General features: G+C 48.6%; 3 protein-coding genes across 3 annotated transcripts; 1 reads left to right on the top strand and 2 right to left on the bottom strand.

The window, feature by feature from the left end:
* Positions 1 to 832: 832 nt before the first annotated feature.
* Positions 833 to 6,129, bottom strand: foxn4 (forkhead box N4). Its single transcript, XM_067231495.1, has 9 exons — positions 6,050 to 6,129; positions 3,754 to 3,935; positions 3,141 to 3,253; positions 2,773 to 2,883; positions 2,454 to 2,581; positions 2,057 to 2,153; positions 1,749 to 1,956; positions 1,239 to 1,628; positions 833 to 1,083 (listed from the first exon to the last, which is right to left on the bottom strand). The coding sequence occupies exons 1-9, from the start codon at positions 6,127 to 6,129 to the stop codon at positions 833 to 835; spliced, it is 1,560 nt and encodes a 519-aa protein (XP_067087596.1).
* Positions 6,130 to 14,389: 8,260 nt separating this feature from the next.
* myo1ha (myosin IHa) lies at positions 14,390 to 23,538 on the top strand. Its single transcript, XM_067231075.1, has 31 exons — positions 14,390 to 14,527; positions 14,613 to 14,728; positions 14,841 to 15,039; positions 15,160 to 15,240; positions 16,221 to 16,400; positions 16,558 to 16,656; positions 16,794 to 16,907; positions 17,004 to 17,075; positions 17,170 to 17,289; positions 17,393 to 17,460; positions 17,551 to 17,656; positions 17,983 to 18,063; positions 18,205 to 18,296; positions 18,795 to 18,889; positions 18,984 to 19,030; positions 19,328 to 19,408; positions 19,787 to 19,892; positions 20,026 to 20,143; positions 20,370 to 20,483; positions 20,618 to 20,694; positions 20,780 to 20,848; positions 21,181 to 21,265; positions 21,417 to 21,579; positions 21,680 to 21,763; positions 21,917 to 22,010; positions 22,498 to 22,553; positions 22,718 to 22,853; positions 22,946 to 23,016; positions 23,137 to 23,234; positions 23,310 to 23,409; positions 23,512 to 23,538. Exons 1-31 carry the CDS (start codon positions 14,405 to 14,407, stop codon positions 23,536 to 23,538), a joined length of 3,072 nt encoding a protein of 1,023 aa, XP_067087176.1. The 5' UTR covers positions 14,390 to 14,404.
* A 391-nt stretch (positions 23,539 to 23,929) lies between these two features.
* Positions 23,930 to 27,075, bottom strand: kctd10 (potassium channel tetramerization domain containing 10). Its single transcript, XM_067231076.1, has 7 exons — positions 26,976 to 27,075; positions 26,417 to 26,630; positions 26,158 to 26,327; positions 25,946 to 26,032; positions 25,792 to 25,844; positions 25,474 to 25,669; positions 23,930 to 25,314 (listed from the first exon to the last, which is right to left on the bottom strand). The coding sequence occupies exons 1-7, from the start codon at positions 26,976 to 26,978 to the stop codon at positions 25,093 to 25,095; spliced, it is 945 nt and encodes a 314-aa protein (XP_067087177.1). The 5' UTR covers positions 26,979 to 27,075; the 3' UTR covers positions 23,930 to 25,092.
* Between the last annotated feature and the right edge of the window lie 241 nt (positions 27,076 to 27,316).

Here is a 27,316-nt window from a genome sequence, read left to right as displayed (position 1 = left end):
GTGGTTGGTGTATCGATCATGCTGTACAACATTCTGAAAATGTTAATCGAAGTGAATTAAAAAAAGATTATCAGATGTATGGAATGCAGAGTCAAATAGTAAGCAAAGGCTCTCAGACAACATCCTGAAGTAAATATTTGCGAACACTGGCATTTTTTTTGAACGAATGCTTGGGTAAATACAGTTAAATCAAAGCTTTTTTTTCTTTACGCATTGGCTTTTGGAACATACATAAACATATATACAGCAGACAATGCTTGATTCCTCACTCTCCCACAGTCTCCATTTATAAATATAAATAAAACATTACAGTAATACTGCCTAGCACAATACAACAGACATGACAGAGAGCTACAGTACCATGGGTAGGCTTGCCAACACAAGTGAGCGGAATGTACAAAAACTAGTGTCGGTCACATCTGACAACAAACTTTATGGACCTACGATATAGAGTTCTGGAGTCTTAGCTAGTCACAGTTCCACCAGAGAGACTACAGTGGTTGACTTCATGAATGTCATAATTTTATTTATAATGGTTTAAATTCTTTTACCTTTTCACATTTATTTTAAGCTGTCACTGGTTTCTCCAGTTTTGTGCTTGTGGGGATTTTACTATGTTTGTGGTTTTAATGTATCATTTTGCAAACTTCCCAATTGAAGTAGTGACTTCGGTCACTGGGACAAATAGTACCTGGTTTCTCAGTCAAAGATGTTTTTGGCGTCATGATGAGCGGCGGGGGTGGGGGGTGGGGGGGTGGGGGGGGGCAATAATCAGAAAAACACGTTTTGGATTCTTCAGCTTCTCTCGGCACTGTCCTGGTGGTGGTGGGGTTTAAAGCAGGGCGATGGGCTTGCTGTTGCCTGGCGTGCCCATGTACTGGGAGGAGAGGGACTCCAGGGAGGAGTAAGAGGCGTAGAGGCCTGTCACCTGCAGGTCTGAGAAGGGCAGAGCGCCCCCGCTGGAGCCCGGAGGGAGGCCGGCCGTCCCCAAGTCACAGTCAGACAGACGCAGGGGTGAGTTACTGAAGGTGCCCAGGGCCTCCAGGTTAAAGCTGTCGTCCTTCATATCCTCCCACAGGTTACCTGAGGAGAACAACAAGAGTCGTCACTGGCCGGCTCTGACGGAACAGCAACGCCAGACGGCGACAGTCGCTAAAGGGCCCGTTACCTGATTCTAGACGGGGGTCCGTTTTTCTAGAGAGCTGTTTGAAATATTTCTACTTGCATTTCACACCCACCTTGTAGAGCAAAGTCCATGATGCTGGGGTCCAGCGCGTCCACCTCCGTGTTGTCGCCGTGGAGACTGTAGAAGTCGTGCGCCTGTTTGTTGCCGTGGTGCTGGGCAAGGGGGCTGTGGGAGAGGTCGGGGACGGCGTGGAGGGGGGGCGTCTGGGCCGGGGAGGGGGACATGGGGGACATGGGGGCCAGCCGGGCCTGGGCCTGGAGGTGGGCCTGGAGCTGCTGGTGCTGGTGCATGGGCAGACACTGCAGAGAGAGGGTGACTACGGGCTGGGGAGGGGCGTGGGTGGGGAGGGCGGGGGGGCAGGTGGGCAGACGGGTCATCCCGGGGTCCAGGTTCTTCCTCCTGCAGCTCTCCGGACGGTCTGTGATCAGCCTGTCCAGCTCATCTGGAAAAGAACGAGACAAAGGCGGAGGTTGAGATTCAGAGGCGTTTCTGTGGGAGGCGGTAATCACCCCGTTGGCCTCCTCGGCCCCCCTTCCCGGCCCCCCTCGGCCCCCCTACTGACCTGGGTTGGCCATGCTGCGCCGGATGGCCGGCAGGTCCTTGCGTTTCCACTTCTGCATCTCCTCCTCCATCTTGTCGATCTTGGCGGGGTTCAGCGCCCACAGGCAGCCCTTGCGGGAGGAGCCGCTCATCTTGTTCTCCACCTTCTCAAAGCATTTGTTCAAGGACAGGTTGTGCCTGACAGAGTTCTTCCACCCGTCCGGGGCGGTCTTCAACCAAACACGAGAGACACAAGGGTTTAGATAACGTCTCCTTCACTTCCTGCTCCGAGCTTCCTTTCATGAGGAGCAGCACACAGCCTAGTCTTACCTTAAAGTAGGGGAAATGCTCCTTCATAAAGCTGTAGATCTCACTGACAGGAAGACTGCCGGTCTTGCTGTTCTTCAGAGCCATGGCAATCAAACAGCTACAGATAGACCAACGGGGACAAAATACATTCGAATTTGTTGGTTGTTTACATGTCTGTTACATTTACATTTAGTCATTTAGCAGACGCTTTTATCCAGAGCGACTTACAGTAAGTACAGGGACATTCCCCCTAGAGGCAAGTAGGGTGAAGTGCCTTGCCCAAGGACACAACTTCATTTTGCACGGCCGGGAATCGAACCGGTAACCTTCGGATTACTAGCCCGACTCCCTAACCGCTCAGCCACCTGACACTCTGTTGCATGCCGTATGACTGGGTGTCCAGTGGGGGGGAGCTCACCTGTAGGAGTAGATGGGCTTGGGGAAGGACTTGGGCTGCAGGTCCTGGTTCTGGGCAGCCAGACGGGGCTGGGTGAACAGGCTTTGGTTGTTGAAGGAGACGTTGCTGTAAAGCCCAGCAGGTGAGCACTGGGGAGGGAGGGGGGGAGGGGGAAGGAGAGATGGGGGGGAGGGGGGATGGGGGGGGGAGGGGGGAGGAATGGAGTTATGGGGGATAAGTTAGGGGGGGAGAGGATTAGCACTAAACTGCAAATCAGACGTCAAAATGATGCGTTAGCCCCTGAAGTCTGTTTCTAAAGCCTGCTGAGGGGTGAGGTTACCTGCTGGCCAGCCTGCGAGAGGGAGAAGACTTGCTGTGGAGTGGGCTGGTAGACAGAGGTGGGGCCCTGGAACCCAGGAGAAGCCTGTCCATTCATAGAGTATGGAGACATCTGTGGGATACACCCCTGGTTAACTTAGCATACACTCACCGCAAACTCAACTGTCACATCCTTGGCCAGGATTTCAACTACAACTATATCTTATGTCTGAATATCAGTTTCCCCCTGGGGAATGAATTATAAAGTCTAACTTCTCAGCTCAAGGACAACACCATTTTAGCTGTGTTACACCTAACACATTTAAACAGATTAATTTGGGTAGAAAACGTTGCCACAGAGTTGAGCATTCTCGGAGGTGGGCGACTTACGCTTCCGCTGTGGACGCTGCCAACATTGATTCCCAGAGGGCTGTGCTGCATGTTGCTGTGCAGGTGGATGAGGGCTCCCTGGCCGCTGGGCATGGTCATGCTGGTGAGCTGAGCTGTGGGGGAACACAAGCAGGTCAACCTCTTCACTGGCCCTGTCCAGCCCTGGTCCAGCGTAGGTAGCGTTGTAGCAGTTGTTTTGAGGTCGTAGAGATCAGAGCTTGGTTGTAACGGCATTCTGTGTTTCCAACTGTAAAGGGTGTTTGTATTCCCAGTGGTGGAAAACCCCGCCATCTAACATCACAGGCCTGGGTTCTTGTGGTTTTTTGTTCCGCAGGCAGCCCCACCCTGCCTGCCAGCCTGCCTGCCAGCCAGCCAGCCAGCCTGCCTGTCTGTTTGCCTGTCTGCCTGTCTGCCTTCCAGCCTGCCTGTCTGTTTGCCTGTCTGTCTGTGTCAGTCTCTCTGTCTGCCTGCCTGGGTTTCTGTCTCTCTGGCTGCCTGTCTGTCGGTCTCACCTGTCTGTTTGCCTGTCTGTCGATCTCTCTGTTAGCCTGTCTCTGTCTGCCTGCCTGTCTCCTTCTCCGTCTCTGGCTGTCTGGCTGTCTGTCGGTCTCACCTGTCTGCTGCTCCAGCATGCTGGAGGGCCCGTTGGGGTGGCCTCCTCCCGCTCCTCCTCCCCCCCTGCCGTCCACCATCTGCTGCAGCCGGGGAACGTCCACGGAGGTGAGCCAGGAGAGAGACTGCAGGTCCCCAGGGAGGTTCTCCTCCCGCAGCTGAGAGGGGTCTGTGGTCAGGAGTCTGCCCGGAGGGAACACACACACACACACACACACACAGGCTCAATGGCACACCCTGACAGTGAAGCTGCCGTCTGTACGGGAACTCTCAACTGTTCGTCTTTCAAAAATCCTAGCAGGGAGCCAGGAGCTGCTGGGAGACTGGTGAAAGCTACCCAGGCTTTATCTGATCTAGGATTTACAGTACTTAACAAGATTTAGACAAAAGTCCAATACTCTTTTCTAATAACTGTAGCCTTCTCATCAACATAAACATATATGCACACACAACAACAATGTGACAAAAAAAAAAAATACATAGTGTTGCAAAATAAGGAATATTTGCGTGGCCTCAAAATATACATTCTACACTCCTGGATGATTCTTCTTGCTATATATGACCTTACAGTAATGTTCCTTCATACATGTACTACATGTAACAAAATTAATATACAGATTTTTCAAAAAGGTCTCTGCTTAGTCAGAGCATGGGGGAGTGGCGATCAGCTTGCGGCTATTATTTCTTTTCTACAGAGGAAGAAAAGAGAGGAATCCTCTTGAACCCCTTCCAGTCCTCTCTCCACACACTTACTGTGGAGAGGGTTCAGTAATTGGGGTCGCTATGACAACACTGACTGTAGTACATCCCCCCCCCCACTCGTTCCCCTTCTTCTTACAAGTCCAAATAAAAATCAACCCTACGTCAGGTGACCACATTTCCCCTCCAACCATTGGCTGAATCATAAGTAAACAACGCACGGGATCGTTTGAAACATGGGATGGTAGCACATGTTGCCTGCAACAGTTGGCCTCTTGTCTATTGAAAAATGATCACCTATTGTGTCCCAAACGACAAATCTGCCCAGTGGCACGTGGTCTCATTGTTTCCTCCAGACCCTTCCTTGATTGTCTCAGCCGTTTTAACCAGCCCTTGCATTAATCTGTTGGAATGACAGCCCTCATACAAGAGGGACAAATAGGATGCCATCTGCTTCCTTGTCCCTTTCCAGTCTCTATCCTGCCCCCCCCTCTCCACCCCCCACCCCTCCCCCTCCTCAGTCAACGGGCCCCTGGGGGCCGCAGGGAGGGTCCGGTGCTCGTTTGAGGTCAGGTCACAGTGCTCGCTCGGCGTATCACCTGGGGACCTGACATCAGCTTACACAGGCACCAGCACGAGTCCTCAGACACCTTGCATGCGCCAGTCTGATGGGTTCTAAACGAGCGACTCGTGCAGTGCTGAAACTCAACGCCACATGCGGCATCACCTGTTTCAACTTGAGCTTTGAAGTTTTAATCATCTTCCTTGACACACACACACAGACACACTTACATACAGTGATTCCATACTGACTTGTGCAACAAAAAATTGCACAGAGACGTGCAGCCTTGTTTTGTCGGACATATTTACACTGGGAATTCATGTTTACACGACTAATCTTACATGTGATCCTACACAACGGAGCTCATGCACAGTTTTGCACCTTTTTGGGAAACCTCCCTCTCTCTCCTCACGCCCACCATAAAGAAATTGCTCGCTGATGCGAGGCATGTTGAGCTGGTGCCCCCGTCCATCACCCAGACTCACAAGCTTTCCCAGAGGTTAAACACTTAGTATCCCCCCTCCCCCCTCCTCCTCCTTCCTTCCCCCTCTTCCCTCCTCCTAATTGGGAGCCACTTCTCTCCTCGCTGGTGACCCGGGGAGCCCTGTCTCCCCCCCCCACCCCTCTGTCTCCCCCTGGTCTCACCCCCGTCTCTCCCCAGTCTCCCCCCTGTCTCCCCCTCAGCCGTCCCAGTGCAGGAGGTTTGTCTCTCCATGTGCCGACAGCAGCAGTGTAAACAGAGCTGATGGTTTCTGACAGATCCATTCAGACTGAAAATCATTTATTCTTCAGTTGTTGTTTTTTTTTTTCTCTCTTTCTTTCTCTCACTGTCTCTCTCCTTTTACAGACACCCCTCCCTTGACAAAAAGAGCTGTCCTTCCACCTTCAGATTATACATAGTGAAGTTAGACAAAGTGTTCCCTGACACAGTTTTGAGTTTCGTTTAACCTGTTAAATATACATCAAGGAAATGTATGCACAAAGGCTAGCGCTTCTCAAGGATGGGAAAATTAAATACTTGCAACAAGGGGCTTACCTGTAGTCCTGGGGAGAAGGATGGTGACCAGAATTTTCTATAACTCCTGACATCCTATTTGTAATTCCACTTTCTATCATGTCCTGTGTTGTTTGATTTATCTGCAATGACAATTGAAATCGTTTTTAGAAATGTTCCTAAATAGAAAACACTTGATCCAATCATACTCAATATGCTTTTTAATAAAACCTTTTTTATACCTCATATTGGTTTTTAAATAGCACACTGATCATAGTAGCCTACAATTCTGCTAAACTGATCTGATAAGCAAGAGCCGTAGACATCTTTATCGATAATTTGATCAGTCAAAAGTAGGTTACGAGAATGATCAATATTGCTTAGTTATTATAGATACCATTAGAGATTATATGTAGGTCTATTGTTAGTTTCAATTCGAATAGAGTGTCTCTAAATTTGAGATGTATACAGAAACCAAAATGGCCTATTCTAATACCTATAATATATATTTCACTATTATGATAAGTTTGAACATTTTACCACTTGATTCCACTTTTAAATCTGAAACGTCGCCCCCTTTTTACGCATCGCGTCTTATACTTGCTGAAATATTCAAATGATAATATTTGTAAAAAATTTACTGTGCCATGATCACACTATAGGTAAAATGTAAATAAACTTACCTGGTTTGAATAACGCGAAGAAAAGATTAGTGGTTGCTGTTCCTGTGTACAGTATAATGACTGACCTGCACTTGTTTCCCCCAAAACTGTTTTTAAATTTCCCACTCTGGAGCTGTCCAGCATGCTGTCATGCGCAGTGCGCTTTCACGGAGCCTCTTGTTGCTGAGAGGGCAGGATCCCAAATGTGACAGGAGCCAATCTAACTGGTCGTGACAGTCCTACTGAAGACTGCACACCGTTCACGCATAGAAAACTAACTAAAAGAGAACAACCTGAAGTTTCTGCTCAATTGCATTCGTAGTTATAGAGTGAGTTTGCAGGCTAACAACACCTCCATGCATTTATTTGTAAATGTTTCCCTAATACGTCCAGCTAGGCTTTGTGCAATAAGATGACAGTTGCAATTTCATAAATAATTGCATAACTTTTTGTCCAGTAGTCGGTTGATCCTGGCAAATAGTTAAGGACTTCTCAAAACCATAGATTTAAATGCACTGTCTGATAATCCAACGTATTAGTACAAAAAAGTTGCCTCACTGAGAACTAATTCTTGAGGAACATAAATAAGTTTAAAGCAATGCAAATAATAATAAAACAAAATATATAAAAGTGACAAATGTTTTACGTTCCTTTTAGATTGGAGACATTCCAGAATTTGGCACCAAGTTTGTAATATCCCGATTATTGAAATCCCTTTTCCTGATGGTGTGTGTCGCTACTTGTGGCTTCAAGCGAATGTGAATTTTACAGAGAGTGCTTGTTGACAATTTGTTTCCCCGCCGCTGCACCCGCGTTTTTCTCCGTAGTGCAGCGGGAATTGAGCCGGAGCGGCGCGCACGGGCTGTAGCCAGGGGTTGGCTACACGAGCCAAGAACACAACAGGAGGTAAAGCTGACACTTATCATAAGATGGTCCCCTGAATACACCTCTATCTTACTCTTATTTAATATAAGGAATTAAATATATGATTACATTGGAAATGCATCAAGCTTTTCTACACAAATATTCTATTAATTGTAATTTATTTATTGTATATATTTTTACACCCTTTATAATATATTCATTCATTATGTTTTAAAGATTGTGTTCTGTGAAAATAAAATTGAGAAAAAATCCTTTAATTCTGTGGGGATAGAGCCAATGACTGCAGTGTCAACCCCATGGGACACTACAGATGGTAAATCGCCCTGTCACAATGGACACAATCAATGATTACATGCATGAAGGTAACGGACAAAATAAGACTGTCCCACAGACTCAACCCCTGTAGGTCCTAGAGCCCGTGGAGTTCACGGCTCTTAGCCATGGAGCTTTACTCCACAAGTGTTCTGATTGGGGGCCCAAGTCTCCTTTCTGACTCATGCATGTCTATAGACGTCTGACCAGACCATTGTTCTAGACAGCTCTCCCATAAGTATGGTATGTGCAAATATGTGCAGATATTACGGGTGAGATATTCCTATGAGGACACTGATGTGACATACATGCTATTGTCTACTTGTTGAATTTGCACAATGTCTTTTGTTTTTCAGAGTAGGGAGTGAAACTCTAATTACAAAGAGTAACCAACTAACAGGAGATACAATACTGTGAGACTCCCTTATAAGTCAGTCAGGCCCTAATGGTGATTACCACAGTAGTAGAAACGTCCACAGCAGTGTTGGAAATAGTCCCTAGGCATGAGGCGTACGTTTGCACGCAACCAAGTCAGGCCACCAAAACTGTTTCAAAACAAAGTAGAGCTTGTGTCCCCCCTGCAGGAGACCGGACCATCCCAGTGAAGGACTCCCCATGGTTGAAGTGTGAAGACATTCCTCCCTCCGACTAATGAGCAAAAACAACAAGATGGTGGATCAGTAATGTTATTGTCTTCCATTGTGTCTGTTTACCAAAAACACTGCTGTCCTCTGGAGAAGGGGGTCGCCTCACCCCTCTAATCTGCCCTGCAGGCACAGACAGTGTCCTCCAGGATCCCTAGCAGATTCCCTGCCAGCCAGTCTGACCTTCTGGCGGCAGAGGAAGTGGCTGTCTCCCATACTTATCCAAGGTGCTGTATGGAGGGTCCTGGCTATACCTTTGTTTTCTCTGATGAGGGTCAAGCCTGCTGGGGCTGTGGGTGTAGATGGTGGGGCTGTGGGTGTAGATGGTGGGGCTGTGGGTGTAGATGGTGGGGCTGTGGGTGTAGATGGTGGGGCTGTGGGTGTAGATGGTGGGGCTGTGGGTGTAGATGGTGGGGCTGTGAGCTCTGTCAAGCATCCGGGTCAAGGGGCTCCTAGTCAAATAAAAAAGTCTGAGGAGATGAATATTTGTATTTTATCCGTGGGTTGGTGAAAAAGTAGTGAATGGTCGTGTGTTTACGCTCCTTTTATGGGGGCATCTTGTTCACTGGAACGCATTTGTAAACGAATCCACGAGGCATGCGGTTGTTCTGGCCCGGAGGTTAGTGACCTGGTCAACTTCAACAGTGGCCAGGATGTTCTTCAAATGCTCGAGGGTCAAGAGAATGTCAAACGACAGTTTGGCGAAATGCAGTTGACTTTGAGTCTGCACCTATCAAAGTGCACCAACACAACAGCTGTCTGTTTGCATCAGGCGGAGAGTGGAGGATGAAGGTGGTTGAACTGCAGGGGAGACAGGCTAAACCATTGATGAAGTAGAATCGCTTTCTGCAGATTCCCCCACTGGTCAGTTGTCTGACACGGTGCTGGTCTAAACTCCGCTGTCTAAAGGCTCATTCCGGACCTCTGTCACAAGGCTTTTGTACTGGAGGATCATAGAGACTCCATCTTAAAGGTTCGGAGAGGTCAATGGTGTTGACCTTTGTGTGACCAGGGTCAAGAGCATGTGCAGTGTGCTTGGTGGAAGACAGGCCTTTTCAACAGATCAAAGGGTATGATGGAGCCAAAGTACTTTTCTCGTTCTCTTGGGATTCAGCACCCATGAGCCTCAGGGTGTGGCCTCATCTTCGGGGGAACACCTGAAGACAGGTAGGACATTCCAGAGAGATGCAACTCATCATATCAAGCCTCCATGTTTCTGCCAACGAAAGGAAAATGTCAACTGTTATAGACTTTTTAGATTTTATTTAATTTTTACATTTGACATTTTTAAGTCAAAAGAATCAATTTAAAAAACGTGTTTACTAAGACATGAGTAAGAACTAAATATAGTATGTTTTCTTGAAATATTGTGAACATAAAGAGGAGCGTCTGTGGAGTGTGACCTCACTGACCCGTCTCCAGGGCCAGAGTAATGATGGGGCCCGGCCTTCGTTACGCTGCTGGGAAATTAGGAATAATGGACTATGAGAGAGTGGGAGAAGGAGAAAGAAAGGAACAGAAAGAAAAAGGGACAGAAAGAAAAATTAGAAGATGGGTGGAACAGAGAGGAGGAGGAGGAGAGAGAGAGCGAGAGAGAGGGAGAGAGAGTGAGGGAAAGAGAATAATAAAAATAGGGGACTTGCCGGTAATTGTCAGATGAGAGTGTTATCATCAACATTCATTCTCAGCATGGAATCCATAATGGCAAAATCAACCTCTCTGACTCCTGTGTAATTGGATTTGCCGGGTCTCGTGCTGAATCAAGACTCAGTGGGAAGCGCAAAGCTTGTTAAGATTGGACAAGCATTGCTGGGTTGAGAACCGGTGGGGGCTGCCGCCAAAAGTAGCCTTGACAACTTTTTGGAGTGGCGAGTGAATAATTTAAATGGTCTGAACATCGAGCTGAATATCCGTCATGTCGAACTTTGCTGGAATGCAGGGAAGCAGCTCGGAAGACCGTAAATAGAGTGAAACTTGATCTTTTCTCTTGTTTGGGTCATCAGGCCAGAAGAAACAGATACCTGTGTTTCCCAAGTGGGCGTGTGTTTGGACCTGCAGGTTACCAGGTTACTGAGGTAACCAGGTTACCACACTACCACTCCTTCGAGGTTTTTCCCTGTAAGAGGCAATGAACGATGCTCTGGATTGTCAGCAGTGATCTTGTTTACTCTGTTGCAGCAGTTTGCATCAATCATCCGTCAATCTTCGTCCAACGTTTCTTTAGGGTACAACCACACTGATCTTGTATCATTTAAGTCAGTCAGACCACAGGACTATGTTGTGCAAACAGTTTATGGTGTCTGACATCAATCTTTTGTCAACCGCTCCAAACATGCACAGTCAGCGACAGTAGGCTACTCGATGGCAAAAGCCATCAATCTAACTCTTGAATCCAATCTCATTGCCATCGGATTGACCTCTCCATCAGGGCAGAGAGCTCTGAGATTTGATATCAGATCGTCACCAATCTCTCCCTGGAGGAAGGGGAGGGCAGTTTTGAACAAGCCAGTAATGTATCCCAATCAAAGATCAGTAACCAGACCTAGGCTCTCCATGTGGAGGGTAGCAGAGGTGGTTAAGGTGCCGCTGGGAAGCCTGAGAGAGAGGGAGCGAGAGCGGGAGAAGGAGAGGGGGTTGTGTTGGATTGTGTTTCTGCATCTTTGTGTTACACTCAGTGAAGCACTAGATACCCAGGTGAGCACTGAATAAGATCTCTCTGTCTCTCCACCCCGCAAGACATGAATGATTAAGTACCCGGCCCTCTGAGTCCTTAGCCTGGGTCAGTTGGCTCTGCTCTGGGGCGGAGGAAAACACAGGTACTGTAGGCACTGTGGGTTCAGACCCTGCTGGTCCTCCACAGACGGACTGACTGACCGTACGATGGCCACAGACCACCCCAGGCTATAATTTAAGATTTCATCGCTGCCGGATGTTTCCGGGCTAACTGTCAGTCCTTCATCTGTCCCTCCTCAGTGCCTGGGTCTGTCAGTGCCGACTGGAATGGAAAGATTCTGGACACCTGTCTGATTTCTCTGCGGAGAGGAGAGACGCTGCTGCTGGCTTGGATGTCATCGTCAGAGCTTCACTGAACGCTGACCAAGACATCGTTGAAGAATGCAGGTAGGATGAGACTTACGTGGCGTTTTGAAATGTGACAAGTGTTCTCCATACACATGATGGACACCTACATCCTTAGTCAGCTGAAACGTTATGATTCCACCTCCAGAAATAACCTCTCAGCTGTTTTTTTTTTTTTCTTTTTGCACTTGGATCTGAGAAGGCATATTGTGGGTGCGAGCAGCTGCCTGTGTGTGTGTGTGTGTGTGTGTGTATAAGTAGGTGTTGCAGAAGCCCAGTCAGTGTGGTGGAGACCAGACAGATTGCTTGTGACAGGCCTAGAGGCCCTCTCCTCTGGAGGGGCACAAGAGGATTCAGGGGGGTCAAGTGAGGTGTTTCCAGTGTGGGGCATGGCGGAGGGCTGAGCCCTGCACACCTGGAGCCCTGCTCTGGCAGCCCAGGGTCTCCCTCTCTCTCTCTCTCTCTCTCTCTCTTTCTCTCTCTCTCTCTCTCTCTCTCTCTCTCTCTCTCTCTCTCTCTCTCTCTCTCTCTCTCTCGCTCGCTAACTCGCCCTCCCTCCCTCCCTCTCCCTCTCTCCCTCCCTCTCTGTCAGCCGGCCTCCTTCCGTCTTTCCCAGGGATGAGGTCACTGTGTCTCATGCGACATCGACACTCTAGACCATGATGAGGGACCATCTCTTAATTAAAAGACAATCGGTTGGAGTCTGAGCAGGCGAGGCCAATCACCTGATCTGACAATGAGTGATTGGCCTCACGACGTAACCGATATTTACCCTGTTCTGTCTTGTCTTACAGTAATGTTTGATAACTTTACTGTCACTTTTGTTCTTCGCAAGATGTAAATAAGGAGAGTAGAGTAGTCGTATAGTTGAGAAGAGTAGAGTTCGTGTTGCGATTCACATACACATGTTGTTCCTGCTGTGTACCACTGTCCATACTAGCAGTCCTGATTAGGTATGACAGGTCTGCAGCCTGCGCTCCCCCTGCATATTGTCTGCTGCCACTGCCTGAGGGAGAAGTTTGTTCCCATGAAGAAAGGAGGTGTCACAGATATCCCACACCACCACCACTACCATCACATCACCAGATTGATTCTGACGTCTCAAATAGGGTGCCTTCAATGATATTGTTCACCTGTCTCATTGGCTTAAAGTGGGGGAGACTTGGGGGAGGGGGGGGGGGGGTCAGGCAGGGGGTTATTGGTGGGGATACGCAGGGGTGAGGGCTATTGTTGAGGAGATGGGGTGAGATTCGGAGGGTGGGGGTCTGACAGGTGGAGAGAAAAAAAAATGTCTCATCCGACTGGCCCCCTCGATCCTCCATGGGGCCCCGTGTGAGCGGAGTAATGAAGTCCAAATTACAGCACAGGATTGCTTGGAACAAGGTCCTATTGTTCCCCGTCAGGGCACACTAAATGAGTGTCACAGCAAGCAACGGGGCACAGACCGTTACTGCACTATTTAGTCTGTCCCGTTGTCTCAAGACGGCCTCGTTTCAGAGGTTCTCAGATCAGACAAATACTAGCCCCTCCTTCCCCCCCTCCTCTGCCCTCACCCTTCCTCTGTCCAACCCCCGCCCCCTCTTCACCCCAAAATAGGGCAAATCTTCTCCATTGTGTTGCGACTGCCCAGTGTGAAATTCACTGTGACGTTAAATGTTTTCTAATGAATAATTACTGAATGGATACGCAGGGGGAATATGTGTAATGGATTGTAGACTGCATTTTAAAAGCATCTTTTTTGTCTCTGCTCCGTGGTATTTACAGGACAAAAACACTTGGCCTTTCTCTGAAGAAACGGGGGCTTTGGAGCAGGAGGGGGTGGGGGGTGGGGGTGGGGGGTGTAGGGAAGGCGGACCCGGGGCTTTGTGTCAATTAGATCCAATGGATTATTTTTTTAGATGTTTTTACAGAGAGTTGAGAATCAAAGGACTTCTGCCTTCCAAAGGAGAAGAAAAAACACACACACACAAAAACTAACAAAAGCTGTGAAAACCTTTGGTCCAAGTGTTGGTGTCGAGAATGCAAAACAGATTGGTGGAATTTTTCCCACTATGCTTCCCTTGGAAAAGAGAAATACCGTGGGGCTGTTTGGGACTCCCCCTCTCCCGGTCGCCCCCGGTCTGCGGTGTGTTGTGGTTGGGGTGAGTGAGCTCCGGATGATGGGCGTCTGGCCAACAGCCCCATGTGCTCCAGAGCGGTCATTAGCTCCTGTCTGCTCTGCCGGGCCGTCCACTCAGGGCCCCGCATCAAAGGCCAGTACGGCCCTCGTGCCTCCCTCCGTGGAGCTACCGGAGTGTGCTTTTTCTGCTCAGCGCTCCGCCAACGAGCCCCCTGCGACTTGACCTAAATCCCCCTCATTGATCCTGCGTGAATGTCCTCGATTCTGACGTGCAAATGTAATTGAACTGTTCTCGCGTTAGCTGCATGCATGGAAATAAAGAAGTGAATGAAGTTATTAACTGTGTGTGTGACACAGTAAGTCATGAAAGCCAAAGCGTAGGATAGCTAGTGGGTATTGTGCGACCGGGAGAGAAAGATTTTAGACACACGATCATTTGTTGACCAGAGCCTCGTCTCATTAGTCTTGTTGAAAAGATGACACAGCCACTCTGTATATCCGATAAATACAAAGACTTTGTCTTACAAGTGAAACTACTGGAGAAGGTGTGAAGTAAAACATCAGCACACAACCAGAGGGAGGCATAGGCCTAAGGGCTGCGTGTGCGCAATCTGGCCGTCCTGTGCGGGTGACGCTTCTCTGCTTCAATGGTTGTCCGCAGGGCCGCGAGGCGAGGGGAGCCGGGGGACAGCTGGACATGGAAGGAGCTCTGGTTGCCAGGGACAGGGTGGGCATCCAGGACTTTGTCCTTCTGGACGAGACCAGCGAGACGGCGTTTATGGACAACCTGAGGAAGCGCTTCACTGGTGACCTCATCTACGTGCGTCCGGGAAACAAACCAAACAACGAACGAAAAACTAACCTGTCGGTTCGGCTGGTTTTTGACTTGTTTGTCTCTCTTGTAGACCTACATAGGCACTTTGCTGGTGTCCGTGAACCCCTATAAGGATCTGGACATCTACAACAGGAAACAGATGGATATCTACATGGGCGTCAACTTTTTTGAGCTTCCACCACACATGTGAGTATGTGATGGTGTTTGAGCACGTTGAGGTGCATCATTTCATCACCACTCATCAAAGCGTTAATCTAATCCAGCCTGGATCGCTCTCTCCTGCTGCGTGTCTCTCCAGCTACGCCCTGGCCGACAACGCCTACCACACCATGCTGACGGAGCTCAACAACCACTTCATCCTCATCTCCGGAGAGAGTGGCGCTGGGAAGACGGAGGCCTCCAAGAAGATCCTGCAGTACTACGCTGTCAGCTGTCCCAGCACCACCCTGCTGGACAGGGTCAGAGATAGGATGCTGGTGTCCAACCCTGTACTGGAGGTCTGACTGTTCTACACACACACACACACACACACACACACACACACACACAGCATGCACTCATGCGCTTACAGAAACACACACACCAAATGTCATGTCCCTTCATATTCCTCCGCACAGGCTTTCGGCAACGCCAAAACACTGAAGAATGACAACTCCAGCCGCTTTGGAAAGTACATGGACATCCAGTTTAACAGCGAGGTAAGCTCTGACAGCTTGGAACCTATAGTATCTGCTCTGACAGCTTGGAACCTATAGTATCTGCTCTGACAGCTTGGAACCTATAGTATCTGCTCTGACAGCTTGGAACCTATAGTATCTGCTCTGACAGCTTGGAACCTATAGTATCTGCTCTGACAGCATGGAACCTATAGTATCTGCTCTGACAGCATGGAACCTATAGTATCTGCTCTGACAGCATGGAACCTATAGTATCTGCTCTGACAGCATGGAACCTATAGTATCCGCTCTGACAGCTTGGAACCTATAGTATCTGCTCTGACAGCTTGGAACCTATAGTATCTGCTCTGACAGCATGGAACCTATAGTATCTGCTCTGACAGCATGGAACCTATAGTATCTGCTCTGACAGCATGGAACCTATAGTATCTGCTCTGACAGCATGGAACCTATAGTATCTGCTCTGACAGCATGGAACCTATAGTATCCGCTCTGACAGCATGGAGCGTATAGTATCCGCTCTGACTGCATGGAACCTATAGTATCTGCTCTGACAGCATGGAACCTATAGTATCTGCTCTGACAGCCTGGAACCTATAGTATCCGCTCTGACAGCATGGAACCTATAGTATCCGCTCTGACAGCATGGAGCGTATAGTATCTGCTCTGACAGCATGGAGCGTATAGTATCTGCTCTGACAGCATGGAGCGTATAGTATCCGCTCTGACAGCATGGAGCGTATAGTATCTGCTCTGACAGCATGGAGCGTATAGTATCTGCTCTGACAGCATGGAGCGTATAGTATCCGCTCTGACAGCATGGAGCGTATAGTATCTGCTCTGACAGCATGGAGCGTATAGTATCCGCTCTGACAGCATGGAGCGTATAGTATCCGCTCTGACAGCAGTACAGTAGCACGGCTCTAAGGAGCAACGCCAGCGTAAACAATGTCGAATATAAATTCAAATATTAAAATACCTTAACTGCCTCTTCCACGCAGGGAGATGCGGTGGGGGGTCACATCCTGAGCTACCTTCTGGAGAAGTCCAGGGTGGTGCACCAGAACCACGGGGAGAGGAACTTCCACATCTTCTACCAGCTGGTGGAGGGAGGAGAGGAGGAGCTGCTCCGACACCTGGGTCTGGAGAGAGACAGCCAGCACTACAGCTACCTGGTCCAGGTGTGTGTTCAGTGGCTCTGCCACCCCACCCCGGGTGCGAGGGCTGGGTGCTGATGCGGGTGTCTGGTCTGCGAGGGCTGGGTGCTGATGCGGGTGTCTGGTCTGCTGGGGATGGGTGCTGATGCGGGTGACACTCTGTGCTGCTTCTCTCTGACAGGGGGAGTGTGCCAACGTGCCCTCGATCAACGACAGGAACGACTGGAAGACCGTGAGGAACGCCCTGCAGATCATGGACTTTGACGAGAGTACCATGGAGGTGAAATTACACCTTTTAGGGAAGACATTGGCTATTGATTAATTGCAATATTGGTTGTTATCGATTGATATTGATATTATTTAACCATTACCACACCATTTCTGTGTGTCTATGCGTGTGTGCATGTCTTTATTCAGCACCTGTTTGGGGTCATCGCAAGCGTTCTACACTTAGGAAACGTCCAGTTTGAGCCCGACAGTAAAAGCTACGCCAGCTTGGACACCGACGCAGAGCTCGGTTGGGTCTCCAAGGTAACCCTCGCTAGCTTCCCCTCTCTGACGTCTGGTCACCTGACCGCAGCCCTGGAATCTTCCTGAACTACAAAACCATGTTTTCCTTTCCTGCAGCTGTTGGGAATCAGTGCCCAGGTGCTCCAGGAGGGACTCACCTACAGGAAGATCGAAGCCAAAACCGATGAGGTGATGACGGGGGCATTTTAGGGAGACTCGTTTTGGATGGAAAGATCGAGATCTTTAGATCTGTATGTTTGCGTTTGTGTTCCTCCCCAACCAGGTCCTGAGCCCCTTCACAGTGGACCACGCCATCTACGCCAGAGATGCCCTGGCTAAAGCTATCTACGGTCGCACCTTCACCTGGCTGGTCGGTAAGATTAACGAGGCTATGGAGAACAAGGTGAGCAAAGACAGGAAAGAGGAAGTTGTATTTGGCACGTCGTAGTTCAAATGATTTAAAAAAAAAATGTGTCATGACAAATTGACTGATTCTGTGTCTTCAGGACCTATCAAGAAAGACAGTGATAGGGCTGCTGGACATATATGGCTTTGAAGTTTTTTACGTGAACAGGTGGGTGCCCCATGCGCTGTGACCGAGTCGGATCGAGACACACCGTAACGGATTGAGCGTTGTGGTCTGAGGTGTTTTACTTTCTCACAGCTTCGAGCAGTTCTGTATAAACTACTGCAACGAGAAGCTGCAGCAGCTGTTCATCCAGCTGACCCTGAAGGCCGAGCAGGAGGAATACGAGGCAGAGGGCATCGAGGTGAACGGCAGCTCTTTACATTTAGTCATTTAGCAGACGCTCTTATCCAGAGCGACTTACAGTAAGTACAGGGACATTCCCCCCGAGGCAAGTAGGGTGAGGTGCCTTGCCCAAGGACACAACGTCATTTTTTGCACGACCAGGAATCGAATCGGCAACCTTCTGAGTAATAAAATTCCCTAACCGCTCTGCCGCCTGAACTCTCACTCACGACAAAATTATATTCAGCTATATATTTATTTTTAATCATCATCAATGCTTTTTGTTTAATGAATGTGAGTCATGTGTCCGATTCTCTCTTTCTTTCCCTTGTCTTACCCCCTCAGTGGGAACCGGTCCAGTTTTTCAACAACAAGATCATCTGTGACCTGGTGGAGGAGAAGCACAGAGGCATCATCTCGGTTCTGGTGGGCGTCATCCCATCGCACCAAGCCCCTGACACTCAATCTGCATCTTGGCTACTGTCACATCATGCATGTTTACATCAGTCCTGGCAGGATTGGAAGCAGGGCGAGGAGGAGGAGAACTCATGAGGTTTGTTCCCCCAGGATGAAGAGTGCCTGAGGCCAGGGGAAGCGACAGACCTCACCTTCCTGGAGAGACTGGAGGAGAAGATGGGTTGTCACCCGCATTTTGTCACGTGAGTCCCTGGTAGCTTTCCTAGCTTACAGAGTTGTTGTGTGTACACAACCACCACTACACACTACATCTCTGTTTGGCTTTGTCCGGCTGGTCATCCACCAGCCACTTTAGTTCGATACAAGGCTCCTCTCAATGCAACAGTGTAACTCAAACCTTCACCTCCCCTCATCACTTAAGTCCAAATCCTTGGGACATTGTGCCGACAGATAGCTTGTCGTCACCCCCTGTGAGTTGACAGAATAGAAGGCTTAGTGTCTATCCCCTTCCTCCTCATCCCCCTCTCTGTCTCTCTGTATGCATGTCTCTCTGTCTCTGTCTCTCTGTTTCTCTCTGTTGCTCTGTCTCTCTCTGTCTCTCTCTGTCTCTGTCTCTCTCTGTCTCTCTCTGTCTCTCTCTGTCTCTTTATGTTTCTCTGTATCTCTCTGTGTCTATGTCTCTCTTTGTCTCTCTCTGTTTCTATGTCTCTCTCGGTCTCTATCCATCGCCTGGACTGCAGGCACATGCTAGCGGACAAGAAGACGCGGAAGACCCTGGAGCGAGGAGACTTCCGTCTCCTGCACTACGCCGGGGAGGTCACCTACTGCGTTGTAGGTAAAACACCTTCCTTGAGCGCCTCTGGACCTCTCTCACTGTCTCTCTCTCATGTCCTCACGCTGAGATTGTGTCTGTTTGTGTTTCCCTGAAGGGTTTCTCGACAAAAACAACGACCTTCTGTACAGAAACGTGAGAGAGGTAAGTTTGTGTGCAGGTGCCTCAGAGAACATTACGTGAGACCAAGATGTGGGCAAGGGAGGGGATTCTTTTCAATTGGTTCCTCAATTATTTACTCTCCTGTAGACTTATGGTAAATAATACAGGAGGCGAATGCTGTAAATCTGCTTGATGAGTCTTGAGTATCTACTTAATGGTATGTGTGTACTGTATGTGTGTGTATGTGTGTGTGCGTGAATGTTTGTGTATGTGTGTGTGTGTGCATGCATGAATGTTCCTGTGTGTGTGTGTGCTACGTGTGTCTCCACCTCCTCCCAGGTGATGCGGGATTCTAAGAACGCCATCGTGCGGGAGTGTTTCTCTGGCCTGGAGCCAGACAGCAGGAGGAGGCCTGAGACAGTGAGCAGGCTCCAATGAAACATCAACAAAACACCAACAAAACACCAACAAAACACCAGTAATGCACCAACAAAACACCAGCAAAGTACCAACAAAACACCAGCAAAGCAGCAACAAAACACCAGCAAAGCACCAGCAAAACACCAACAAAACTCCAACAAAACACCAACAAAACACCAGCAAAACACCAGAAAAACACCAACAAAACACCCACAGAAAGAATGGCGTGATTTTATTGAAATCACTTCATTTGATCCCACCCCCTTGAATCAAACTTGCAGTTCGCCACACTCTGTCAGGGACAGCCTGGTCCTTGACCCACACCACGTGTGTTTGACACCCAGACTGTTGGCGACCGGCTTGTCTGTTTGTCCGTAGGTGGCCACGCAGTTTAAGAGCAGTCTGCTGGGGCTGACAGAGATCCTCATGGCTAAGGAGGCCTGGTACGTCCGCTGCCTCAAGTCCAACGAGTCCAAGCAGCCAGGTCAGAGCCCCTCACTGCCGCCTGCCTCTCCCCTCGCTGGACCCTCCAGGCACGCCTAACCACTTCTACTTTCCTCAATAACACCTTCCCCTTGTCTTCCTCACACACACACACACACACACACACACCGCAGGACGGTTTGACGAAGTGCTGGTCAGGCACCAGGTGAAATACCTGGGCCTGATGGAGCATCTGCGGGTCAGGCGAGCCGGCTTCGCGTACCGACGGCGATACGAAGTCTTCTTAAAGAGGTTCCAGAGAGTACATCTCACTCACAGCATCCATCACTGACCAATCTTGCATTATGCATTATATCTATCATCATTATTATTACATACATAGCATTTACATATAGTTTTTCTTTATATTATATCTATACAGTATATCTATATACTATATAGTGTCATTACTGTTGCGAATCAAGACAAGAGCGAACCTTACCGGTCCCTACTGGTGTGATGGTGGTGTGTGATCCAGGTACAAGCCCCTGTGCCCAGCAACCTGGCCCCATTGGCATGGAGTTCCAAGCGATGGCGTGGAGGTGCTGGTCCAACACCTGGGCTACATGCCTCACGAGTACAGCATGGGCCGGTGAGACGCCCTGGTCTTCTCTTGACCTGGATCCTGGCCAGGCCCGGTCCAGGCTTCTCCTGTAGCCTTTGGGTTTTCAATGACAAAGGAAGGAGAACGTTCACACCTTTTTTTTTTCTCCCTTTTTGCCGCAGAACTAAAATCTTCATCAGGCATCCGAGGACGCTGTTTGCCACGGAGGACGCCTACGAGAGATGCAAACATGAACTAGGTATGTCCGCGAGTTTGACAGATTCATCACACAGTACGTATATTTATTATTCAACCGTTTTCTAAATAATACGCTGATACTGCAGCAACAAGGCTCCAAGCCAAGTACAAGGGCTACAGGGCGAAGGGAGAATTCAGAAGACAGAAGGAAGCCGGTGAGTATGGGACACATTTCCATCAACCGAATGAATCAAAGGCAAAAGACAATCGACACACATAATCCGAGCTAGGTGTCGAATCGGCGTGATATGCCTGACTGGACAAAGTTACATTACATTTACATTTAGTCATTTAGCAGACGCTCTTATCCAGAGCGACTTACAGTAAGTACAGGGACATTCCCCCGAGGCAAGTAGGGTGAAGTGCCTTGCCCAAGGACACAACGTCATTTGACACGGCCAGGAATCGAACCAGCAACCTTCTGATTACTAGCCCGATTCTCTAACCGCTCAGCCACCTGATTTACAGTGTGCCTTCTGTCCTTCAGCCACTAAGATTGAGACTTGCTGGAGAGGCGTCCAGGCCAGGAAGGAGAAGGACAGGAGAGCCTGGGCAGTAAAGGTCATCAAGAAGTAAGAGACACCCAGCCAATCATCACCCATCACCCCACAACCAGATCTAGACTTCTCCTTCATCCCCTTATAGTCCCATAGTGGAAGGGACATTCACACCAGTTATGATACAGAAACCGCTGTCGCTGACCGATCCTTTTTGTCCCCCCAGGTTTATTAGAGGGTACATGACCAGGAAGGAAGCCAAGACAACAGACAACTCCGAGTATCTGGTGTTCGTCCGACAGAGCTACCTGAACCGGCTGAAAGCCAGCCTGCCCAAGACGGTTCTGGACAAGACCACCTGGCTCACCCCTCCTCCAGTGATGCGGGAGGTACTGCTGCCTGTGTTTTACCCCAGGCTGATGGTGAGGCTTGTCGCTCATCACCCCGCACGAGGACGAGCCTCACAGTCCGTCCTCTCTCCGCCCACAGACCTCCGAAATCCTGCGCCAGCTGAACATGCGCCTCATGGTCAGGAAGTACGTCCGAGGCATCACTCCGCAGCGTAAAGCGCAGGTACGCGCACCCCCCCTGTCCGAATGAGGGGCTTGAGAAGGACTGCGTGTAGGGTTGCAGACCCCAAGCTTGGTTGTGTCTGTGGAGTCTCACTCGACATGCTGCCTGATGGAAACATCATGTTTCCAATGCGTTTTTTCTTCTCTTTCTCAGCTTCAGCTTAAGGTTATCACCAGCGCCATCTTCAAGGGGAAGAAGGACAGCTACCCAGCCAGTGTTGCTCAACCCTTTCTGGACACCAGGATCAGTCAGTACAGGAGTTGACTTTAAACCATTGCCATATATTGCACCCTTGCCATTTTTGCACCCATGTCATTTTGCACTAAGCACCCTATTTGTAAGCCTACTGTAAGTCGCTCTGGATAAGAGCGTCTGCTAAATGACTAAATGTATTTGTATTTGTGTATTTTTTTTACATTGTACATTATAGCTATTTTATACTTTATATTTATTTTATTCTACATACCTGTCCCCTTAGTATTAGTTTGTATTACTTAATTAGACTTTGCACCTTTTGTATAGTATAGTATAGTTAGACTTGTTTAAACTTACACCACTTATTTAAGATTTACTCCTATATGTTGAATGTATGCCCCTTCCTGCCAAAGTCAATTCCTTGTCTGTGCAAACTTTCATGGTGATTTAAACCCTTTCTGATTCAGATTCTGATTCACATCCTGCCAGCACACTCTTAACAATACAGTCTGACCTATCGCACCATATTCTCTTCACAGGTGAACAGGACATAAACATGAAAGTACTGCAAATGATTCGCAACGAACGTATCAAGGTAACTCTTTGAATGGTTTTGTGTGTACCATAGCAGTCAGAACTCATGTCCAAAAAAAAAAAAACAAGAGCCACTTTTTTCCTCTATATTCCTCTGGTTGAATGATCCATCTCTACCTCGCTCTCTCTCCTTCCTTCTTCATTCCCATCTCTCTCCACCCACAGTACAGCGTACCTGTGGTGAAGTATGACAGGAATGGGTTCAAGCCCAGAGATCGACAGCTCATCCTCACCACAACAGCGGCGTACATAGTCGATGAAGCCAAAGTCAAACAGCGGGTACTGTACACCACCCTCAGAGGTGAGTGGGGCCATTTACCTGGGCTGGATCTGATGAATGCTGTCACCATTTCAGGCTGTACTGACCTGTGTGAATGTTTGTTTTGGATGCAGGTGTGTCGGTCAGTAACTTGACTGATAACGTTGTCATTTTCCATGTTACATGTGAGGATGTCAAACAGAAGGTAATGTGAATGCACCTCTTGGACACGTAATCTGAATCTGGTAATCTTCATGTTTATCCTCCATTTGCTGTAATGTCAATTCCATGTGTGGTGTAACTTTTGTAATCCACTGCTCCTTAGGGTGACCTGGTCATGCAATGTGACCACTTGTTTGAAATGTTGACCAAACTCAGTGTGGTGGCTAACAAGCAGGGCGCCATTAAAGTGGTTCAGGGAAGGTGAGTTTCAGAAGGTGAAACCATGTTCTCAGAATCTTCCAGGTTGACACCTGACCCCTGTTGTTGTTTTTCCAGCATCAAGTTTGAATTCCAGGCAGGAAAAGAGAACACTGTGGACTTCAGCACTGGACAGGAGCCCATGGCGTACAAGGCCAAGAACGGCCACCTCATGGTGGTGAGGAATGGGTTTACCTGGGCGAGGGTGTGTGGTCAAGACATCCAGTGCTTTTGGAATGGGTCAGATCAGTAAATGAATGTTGTTTTTCGGTCACTGTAGGTGTCCACTCGTACCAGAGCCCGATGACCTTGATGCCACCAGGCACTGGACTACACATCAGCACCTACTCACCTCCAGACACCTGCGACAGGCCTTCACGCCTCGCCCACTTACATGACTGGATGTTCGTCATTTGCGTCAATTGGCCCACAATCTGATCCATACAATTTGTAAGCTAAATGCAAGGAACTTTTACAATAGACATGGGTGGTGATTCTTCTGTCACTGAAGAGTTAGCAGTTAAATTAAGTTTTGTATGGGGAAATAGATGTTAGAAACTACACCATCTCCCTTTCAACTACAATCTTCATATTTCACTAATTTTATAAGATTATATATCTATGTAACAGCTGTTTTTAAAGCCATATGTACCACAATTTTGTACTATGAGAAAAAAAAAAAACAAGCATCATAAATAGCTGGTATAAATACTTTATTGTTGGTATAAATACAGTATATGTAAAATATTCTGTGTGCATGTTTGTTTGTAGAAACAAGATTTATCTAGAAGTACCGAAGTTCGTTAAAAAGACACACATTTGCATCTGGCTTGTGGACATAGTACACGCGTCTTACTGACTGCTATGGTGAGGGACAGGTCTAATTCCTCTGGCTGTTAAAAGCTTGTTGGGAGCCAGGCCTCTTTCTCTGAGGGGGGGGGGTGTCTGGTTTCACTCATTCATTCCAGCCATGGGCTCCATCATCCAATCACCCTGGAACATTCAACACCTCCTGCCACAGCTCAGGTTCTCACCTTTGAAATGATCACTTGCGAGGAACTTAGGAACACTTAATTAAATAGTCATCAAAAAAAGATGTCTTACGGGTCTCTGAAATAGGCTACAGCCGCCATTACCTCCAAATCTGACATATTCAACAATGGGTATTGTCATTGTGATTTCAATACGAATGAATTCAAATGAGGCCACGACCTGAGGGATACTACTTGGTCGAAGGCTGCCATCCTCTGATAGACCACTGTCTCCTAGTGGGGATTTCTGGAACAGCAGGTTCCCTGCCATGATCAGGTGTCTTAACACTAAGTAACAAATGAGCATGTATGACAGCACGTATGACATACCAAAACAGTATTAGACAATAAACATCCGACTTGTCTACTGCACATATCGCATGGCTCTTATTTTTCTGGCTGTTTATCGAGGCTGTAAGGAGGGAAACAAAGAAACACACATTGACAATGATTTCTACTGGAGCCATGACTATGCATAAAATCCTTTTCATATTAAAAACAAATACTGCAGGTCCATACACTAGCATACACGACCTCAAGACTCTGCTGGGACACACAGAACAGCGACACACCTCTAGATACCTCTTCACACAAGACAATAAAACACTTTCATCAGATAACTACCAAAAAAAGGGAATTCACCACTTTAAACCAGTTTAAGTTTGAACCCTCTCACCAAGCCAACTTCTAGAGGGTGGTAGGATGAGAGATAGAGTGGGGGAGAGAGAGAGGCATGGGGTGTAAGGCACAGGCGACGGTCCAGCACCAGAGTGCTCTCCTGGAGTGTGGGGGAGCGGGGCTGGGGGGGATGTTGCTTGATAGGACAGCAGTCACTGGTGGTGGTGGTGCGTGCGATCGTCGGGCCGCTTGACGTGGATCCGGCGAACCCTGTCGATGCGGTCGCGCTCGTCATCCTCGTCAAGGTGGTGGGAGCGTCCGGCGGCGCCCCCCGTGGCCTCCAGGAGGGCGTTGTCGGGGCCACGCCCGTCCTGGGACTCGTACAGCAGGATGTTGAGGGTCTCCTCGTAGATGCGAGCCTCGGGGAACTCCACCTGAGGAACGGCAGGGGGAGGAGCTTAGAGGACGCCGACACGTTAAACACTCTAAAGAACGAATCATCATCACAAACCCATCATCCAAAAACACCCGCTCTAATCCAGAATCCTAACATCCCATTCTCAGCCCAGACCTGCAGCAGGCTAGCATGTTACCTTGGTCTGCTTCTTCTCCGTGGCGTAGACTATGGAGGTGCAGCACACCTCTGCGATCTTGCGGCCCTGCCCGTAGAAGGACCAGCAGCAGATCTCATCTCCGATCACGTCCTTGATGAACAGCACGCGGTTGTTGAAGCGCAGCGACAGCTTGTCAAACAGCTCGATGTTCTTCAGCATGTTGTCGTCGGAATTACTACGCCCAGAGAAAGGACAGAATATGAGGTTGGTCACGGCACAAGGTAGTTAACAGGGATGTGAATAATAAGCTCAATATCTTATCATTTTCGTCTCTCTTAAAAATTTAGAAATCGTCACCTGGTGTAGGAGTATTTGTTGTTGCTTCTGTTGTACAGGAGCTTGACTGTTGGCTGTAGACACAAAGTGGAAATCAGCAGCCAATCACAGGTCAAACCTAGAACACAGGCAGGTACAACAGCAGACAGAACGACTTTGATTGGAGGACCGTAACCTTGTTAGAGGTAGCGATGAGTCTCTGCTCCTCCTTAGATGATGTCACCAGGGGAACTTTACAGAACGGCTCGTAGGCGTCTTTGTTCTAGAACACAGGAGACGGAACCTCAAGCAACATGTCAAGAGACGTGTTCACAACAGCTGCGTCGCCACGTGGGAACAACCCAGGAGGGCGGTCCCGGAGACGGGGGGTCTGGAGGGGGACTGTACCTGCAGAGCGGCCTGGCATTCATCCGCCAGGCCCTGGACCAGGTAGTACTTGGCCTCCGCCAGTAGCTCCTCCGTCTCCCTCCGGCTGTCTGGCAGGGGCACCGCCCCGTCCCTCAGGTAGTTCAGGACGGTCCCAAAGTGTTTCCCACAGCGGTCGATCAGAATCCAGCCTGGGTGAGGGGGTGAGAGGTGGTCAGGATCGGACAGATCCCTCCTCCCGTGACGTCAGACAGACGGGACAGATGTGGGTGGAGCCTACCTTCACTGTCTGTGAGGACCTCCATCCTGCCGCTGAACATGGCCTTGAGCATGGTGTCCTGCTTGGTCAGCGTCTGCATGGTGGTGTAGTAGAGTGCGCCGCCCACGTTCAGCTTCACATACTTCGAGCTGGGGCTGGAACCTTTGAACGAAGTGGTACGGGTCGTAGCTGCAGGCAACCCCGTGCTCACCACGCTCTCTCCTGACATCTCTTCCTGTTATGACATCATACAAATGTTTGACCACTCTGTGGATGACCAACCGGAGACAGAATGCCACCGTCTCTAGTGCCCTGACACCATAAACCAATACAAGTAATGGGATTTATTTTAAATGAGTTAAAATAAATACACGCAATACATACATAAATCCAAGCCGCTTATAATATATCACAGACACTAACAAGCCAATGGTAAGTGTCTAACTTGCTAGCTTGCCCGAGAGACTAGCCAGTAGCTACACAAAGAACGTCTTCCGTACTTGAAAACAGCAACCATTTAATCATTTCCAAAGTAAATACACATGATAATTAAGCAAAAGGATTATTCTGTGATATTTACCATAGAACCCCAAACAGCCTTAAGAATTCAATTGGTTACCAGTCTGAAAGAGGTAGATAGATGTTGTAAGAATTAGCTAGCAGACTGACCACTTCCGGACTGTTGCGCACTTATAATGACGTCATTAGTGAAAGGTTTTTTGGGGCGGTGCACCCAAAAAACATTAAATGCTATGCTCCTTGTTGTTACCGAATGCGTTTGACTTGTCCAATCATTAGGGATTACAACGGATTAAAATGCTCTTTAAATGTAATATTAGAATATAAATTAATTTCCGTACTTGAAAGAGTAACAGATCTTCGTCCCCTGGTCCACATGACCAGTAAGAAATGTTCCACACG

Source organism: Osmerus mordax, chromosome 28 (assembly GCF_038355195.1).
Source record: "Osmerus mordax isolate fOsmMor3 chromosome 28, fOsmMor3.pri, whole genome shotgun sequence".
Classification (NCBI taxonomy): Eukaryota; Metazoa; Chordata; class Actinopteri; order Osmeriformes; family Osmeridae; genus Osmerus; species Osmerus mordax.
This window is presented reverse-complemented; position numbering and strand designations above follow the sequence as displayed.